General features: G+C 39.5%; 1 protein-coding gene across 1 annotated transcript in view; it reads right to left on the bottom strand.

Annotated features, from left to right (window-relative positions):
* Positions 1–3,019: 3,019 nt before the first annotated feature.
* DHX57 (DExH-box helicase 57) overlaps positions 3,020–6,000 on the bottom strand; it is a 95,616-nt gene continuing 92,635 nt past the window's right edge. The window contains exons 21-24 of the mRNA XM_083176062.1: positions 5,655–5,729; positions 4,283–4,417; positions 3,971–4,171; positions 3,020–3,361 (exon numbers count right to left, since the gene is read on the bottom strand). Of these exons, the coding sequence (XP_083032188.1) occupies positions 3,218–3,361; positions 3,971–4,171; positions 4,283–4,417; positions 5,655–5,729 (555 nt within the window). The 3' untranslated portion in view covers positions 3,020–3,217. The remainder of the gene's footprint in view (positions 3,362–3,970; positions 4,172–4,282; positions 4,418–5,654; positions 5,730–6,000) is intronic.

Genomic DNA, 6,000 nt, shown 5'->3' with positions numbered 1-6,000 from the left:
GTAATTATTGATCACGCTGTACCACATTTATTTTTTGTTAATAAAAAAAAACAACTTTATTAAAAAAAAGAAGGAATTTGCCAGGAGTGAACCAGAATAACCCCCTTTGTCTCAATAGTATAGTATTCTAAAATTTGCACGGAATAAACTGCAGTTGTTATGTGTATTACAGATCTAAATGGTTCAGACTTATGCCTGGTACACACCAGCATGATCCTGATTGTTAGTAGATCATTAACAGATTGTGCGATGTTGGAGCACACGATCTACTAACGATCTGCATCCAATCCGATCCCAATCCAATCTGAGTCTGTATCTAGTTGAATGGGTCTTTTACAGATCCTACCTGCAGCAGGTAGGATCTGTAAAACAGCCAAATGACAGCGGGGATGCGCATCGGATTAGAATTGGATCTAAACATTCAAAAACATATACAATCGGTTGGCATTGGATCCAGGTTGATGGGATTGAGCCCTAATCGTCCTGGTGTGTAACCTACATTAGGTTTTCTATTCACCTTTTACTTCATTAGATCATTCAATCGCATGAGTTACTTCAGCATTCACTGCCTCTGGACAACACACACAAGAAATATGCTAAAGCCTTTTCTCAATTACACAATAAAATTGGTGCCATACATATCTACACATATTATGAAGTGAAACCTTGATGTAATAAGGTCTTCTGCAGTTACTATATTATTTCACAAAAGCTTTCCTGGATACAATTAAGGTCAAAGATCAACTCTAAATAAATGTACACATGCATTGATTATTCCCGATTCGATTTTGCTTATAGAAGCAAAAATCGAATCGAATCCTAAACGAAATTGAATGGTTTGTGTGTCACTTTCGATCTACATTCGATTCGATGCGCGCTCCCGTTTTCACAAAATCGAACAGAACAATCTACTGTGCAGCCAAGGAAATATCGAATTCGATCTACTAAATCTAATGTGTACAATGTACCATGAATGAATATCAAATTTGATATCTAATGCAAAAGTACAGATCTAATGCCAAATCGAATGGAAAGATTTAATGCCAGATCTAATAGAAAATCGAATCAAAAGTAAATCAATGTGTGTGTGTGTACAGGGCTTTAGAAATACACTTGTCCAGCCAGTCCCTGCTTTTATTTTAATCAATAGTAAGAAATCAAGATGAAGGAACATATTCAATTAGCTGTGTAGGGAGATTAAATTAATGTTTATTCCTCTGCATTAAACTTGAGTTTATATTTTGCTTGCAGCCTTAGGAGCTGAGAAAATAAATACCAATCAGGAGTTTTACACACAAGGAAAAAGGATTCCCCAGTTTATACAGAATCAGCACGTTAACTGTTTATTTGCATGGGCACAATACTAGTTAATATAATGTTTTTTTTCTCCATATTATGGCTTATTTATGGATTTAAAAAAATAAAAAAAATGCCAAGCTTGCTTATTAAGGAGTAGAAATGGGGTAGGTCCTACACATGGTAACATTAGGACGTCCACTGTCTGTATAGATATATTTATATTCCAAAAAATTGCATCAAATTTAAATAACAAACCTACCATGCAGCACGGATGGTGTAATGGTTTAGCATTACTGCTTTACAGCATTAAGGTCATAGGTTCAATTCGCATCAACTGTGTGGAGTTTGTATATTCGTCCCGCACTTGCTTGGGTTCCTGGTGAATAGTTTGGTTTCCTCCACCAATCCCCCCAAAATATACTGGTAGGTCAATTGGTTCCCAACAAATTAACCCTAAAATGTCTGGTAATAAAATAAATAATAAATCTCAAAAGATCTGGTTTCAAATATTGTGGTAGAATGCAGTATACTATTTTCCTGTCGGCAATGTTGTTGGTCAGAGCACAACCATTATAATGGCATTTCACCTGCAAATAAATAGTCTTACCGGGACACATCAGATGTGTACTATTAATCAGCAATAATTGTAATAATAATAATCAGCAATAATATTAATCAGCAATAATTGTGTCCACAACAGCCGGTCAGCCATGCGCTGCATGGTACTGTTCTTAAAGGTATACAGTATTGAGGCATCTGATTTACTGTGAGGACAATAGTCATCTTTGCTGAGTAATGGGCCCAATACATCAGCAATTAATTGTGATTGCTGACGTATGGGGCCCATAAGACATTCTGTGGAAATCTAAAGCGCTGGTCGGGTAATTGGGAACATTAAACATGTTACAAATCTCAATACCGAACTGAAGTGCTCAGCAAATCTGGGATTTTTAAAATAGGAATCGTAAATCATATGTGTGGGGCCTTAGATCTTTGACCATACTAGGCATTTCTACAATATGTTTTTCTGACAATTTGCCAATATATTGAGGTCCACATTGTTATATTGGTGTAATAATATAAATTCTACTTTGAAGACTGCCTTAAACTACAATGAGCCATTAGATCAGGGGCTCCCAACCATGGTCTTCAGGGCACATTAGCAGTATATGTTTAAAGTAATCCATACCGGAGAACAGAAGTACAGAGATCACCAAAACCTTTTATGGAGCAAACATACGGTGCAATTTTAGCCCTATTTCTAGATCGCTTAGAAATTAAGCATGGATCGCTCCGTGTATATGACCCATAGCGATAACTATGCACAGTCCCACGCGTGGCCATTGCCTGACTAGGTAGTCAAAATCAAGTCAGATCGCTTCTTTGCAATAAATCTCCTTTGTTTATTTCCTGCTTGTGGGCGGGGATCATGCAGGGAGATAACCTATCACCCTTGAGCTGTTCAGACTGCAAAGAAAACGGCTCAGAAACGTGTAGGATCCGGCTTTTAACACGTTTCAAAGTACCGGTATTCTGTAACAATAAATTGACAATGGAGCTTTCACACTGCAGCTGTCCCGGTTTAAAAAGGTAAAAAACAGCAATATACCGTGTTAAAACTGCGATGTGAAAGGGGTAATAGGTAAGAAAAAAAATAATTCATACTTATTATTCATGTCACAAATAAGAAAGAAAACAAAACGTGGGACCAGCTCCGTGATATTTTTAGAGAATAAATATATTTCCAGAAGGATTTTCAGGATCTCTTTAATCTCACTTGTCCTGATAACCACCTATCTGATATTACACCATAGATTCATTACTGAACAGAGAATAAAATGAGCTCCACATGAATCTGCTCGTTCCTCCTCAGACGTGGAAAAGAAAGTTTGACATCTGCTGGAAATATCCCTGTGTGTTACTGCGTTGTCACCAGCTTGACAATCATTGCTATAATACGGGATCCCCGTGGGCAGGTGCACAGGTCCATGGTTGGGTTCTTGATTTTGTCCTGCAGGAGCTGATCCAGTTCACTACGCAGTTCCTTCACCAGTTCTGCTATCTGCAAACAACGTGACATGGATTATGTATGTATACTTCTTGGTTACCTCTGTAGCTTAAATAATGCAGAGGACACAACCTATTAGACTTTAGCAGGTTTGGAACTGTATGTTCCAGCATGCACTGCTGCAAATGCGAATTTGACAGCTAAAAGATACCATGATGTGCTTATATTATACAATAGAGACGTGAGTTTGGTACTCAGTCTAATTAAAGACAGAGTAATCACTCCTATGAAATTTCCAACAACATATACCCATACATGTTCTTTTTTCTCCCCCCATAAATACATAATCTGAGAATATTGGGGAAGAACCCTCGCTGAGTACACAGAGTCCTCAACACCAACAGACAAAGGAAGGATTTTCCTGTTTTTATCATCTGTGTGTCCATTACAGTAGTGCCTAGTGATATACAACCACCTTTTGTCTATAGCTATTTGTATATTTCAGTCTATAGGTTAGACTGCTAGGGTATTATGCCAGGCACACACGCAGTGGAGCGCACCCTGAACTTCCCACCCCACACGGATATTTACTTGCAGTGGTTTATGATGACCCCAATATCAGAGCATGTAGTTTTGGGCCTTCAAACTCCAGGCAGGTTTTACCTGATGTGAGGCAGCTACGAAACGGATCCACCCTTCATCCAGGGAGATTAGAAATTCCCCTTTACGGAGCTCGACGTTCACTTGCCCACCGCCAAACAGGACCAGGGGGTATACAGAGACCATGCTGCAGTCTCGCACAAAGATGCGGCTGGTTTTAATCTTTTCATGATACACCAAATAAGGGCTGTCAAAATGCCGAACCTAAAAGATAAATACATCAAACCTATTTAACAACGCCTTATATGGTGACTTTGTGCTTCAAATCGCAACATGCTACGGAGCAGAAGAGACACAGAAGAGCCGGCATCTCACCTGATAATTTATAGAGGAGGGATGGATGTGAACATAACCATCATTCTTCGTAACAAACTTCAACTCTTCTGCTTTCGGCTGCATTTTTACAGCTCCTGCTCTTGTCACCTGAAATTTACCTTCTGGTGATTTCACCTAAGACAAAAAGCAAACGTTAAACATTATTTCATTATTTTACTTGTCTAAAAACAGCAGAGTGAGTCAAGTATTGCTCTTTCTTAACTCTTGAAAGGGAATTACTTATTAACGCTTATTTCAGATGGTATTAGCCACTGTAGCCTATGGGTTACAGGTCACAGAAATCACAACACGAGGACTCCACTGGCAACGGTCGCCACACAGGTGTGATCAGCAGACCGCTCATGCGAAGAACCCCCCAAAGTGCAAGCACTTGATCGCTTTTGCATTCGTTCTGCTTACTACACACCTCAGGGATGGGTTCCTTTTGGAGCCCTATCTCTGCATGTGATAAATAAAACATTCAGGCAATGCATCATTTCTTACTACCGGCAATAGCAGCAATAAGAGATTGTAATGATTGGTTGTGAAACCTGATAATTAGTGAATAAGCCCCTAAAACACTTGACCAAAATAATATTTTACTATACTTAAAAAGGTGCCCATCTACTACTGCAATATCTCGCATGCGAAACCCCGCCAACTCGCCTGTCAGTACCCGGGCGGCAGGGCCGCACACAATCGGTCCTTTTACATAAGATGTATCATATACGGGGCCAGATTCTCTAAGCTTCAAAAGTGATAACATGGAGAGTGATAAATAGCCAGCCAATCAGCTCCTGTCTGACCTTTTTCAAACACAGTCTGTGACATGGCAAGTAGGAGCTGATTGGCTGGCTGTTTATCACTCTCCATTTTACCACTCTTGAAGCTTAGAGAATCTGGCCCACGATCCCAGTCATGGCTACGGGATCAGATAGGTCCTTGATGCAGCAGTCCTGTGTACCTGCTGATCTCCAGCTCTGATCCGATGTGCAAGGGACCGCACAATGGATTGTAATCAGAGACAAAACACATCCTATTTGACACTTTTCATCCAATTTCTATGAAAATAAAAGGGCCTAAATTGGAATAGAGGATGGGCACCTTTAGAGCAGTGGTTCCAAAACTCAAGGACCCCCAACAGTACACATTTTCCAGATCTCCTCGCAGAGTCACAAGTGAACTAATTAGCTTCACCGATGCATCTTTTATATGTGTCAGTGAGCAATGAGTGCACCTGCCGGCTGACACGGAAAAGGAACTGTTGGGGGTCCTTAAGGACAGAGTTTGCTGTAGAAATTTGCTTTAATGTATAGTTCTATTGTTTATCTTTTTTTATTCAGCAAAACAATAAATAAAATGATGAACTTACTTGAACCACATTAGGATACAAAGCTGCACATAGCATTGCAGATATCAACTTAATATTCTCTGAATTTGTATTTGCCTGTACAGAAAGACAGTATAATGACAGTTAAAAGTACATTCAAAGCAAACACACAACATACTTCGTAAATCATACTGAATGCATTTGGGAGTTTACTTCAATGACAGAACAACAGGTCTCTTAATTCAAATCACTGTATAGGGGGGGGGATTCACATGATGCCAAATGGATTTTCCCAGCCAAATCCATACGACACCCACCGGGATCTCACTTAAATGTGTTTGGTATCCCATAACGAAGGGAATCAGCCGAGCAAAGGATGAGAGTTGGG

This window comes from Crinia signifera, chromosome 3 (genome assembly GCF_055691185.1).
Source record: "Crinia signifera chromosome 3, ASM5569118v1, whole genome shotgun sequence".
NCBI classification, from domain to species: Eukaryota; Metazoa; Chordata; class Amphibia; order Anura; family Myobatrachidae; genus Crinia; species Crinia signifera.
Note: the sequence above shows the minus strand (reverse complement) of the source record. Positions and strands in the feature narration are given on the sequence as shown.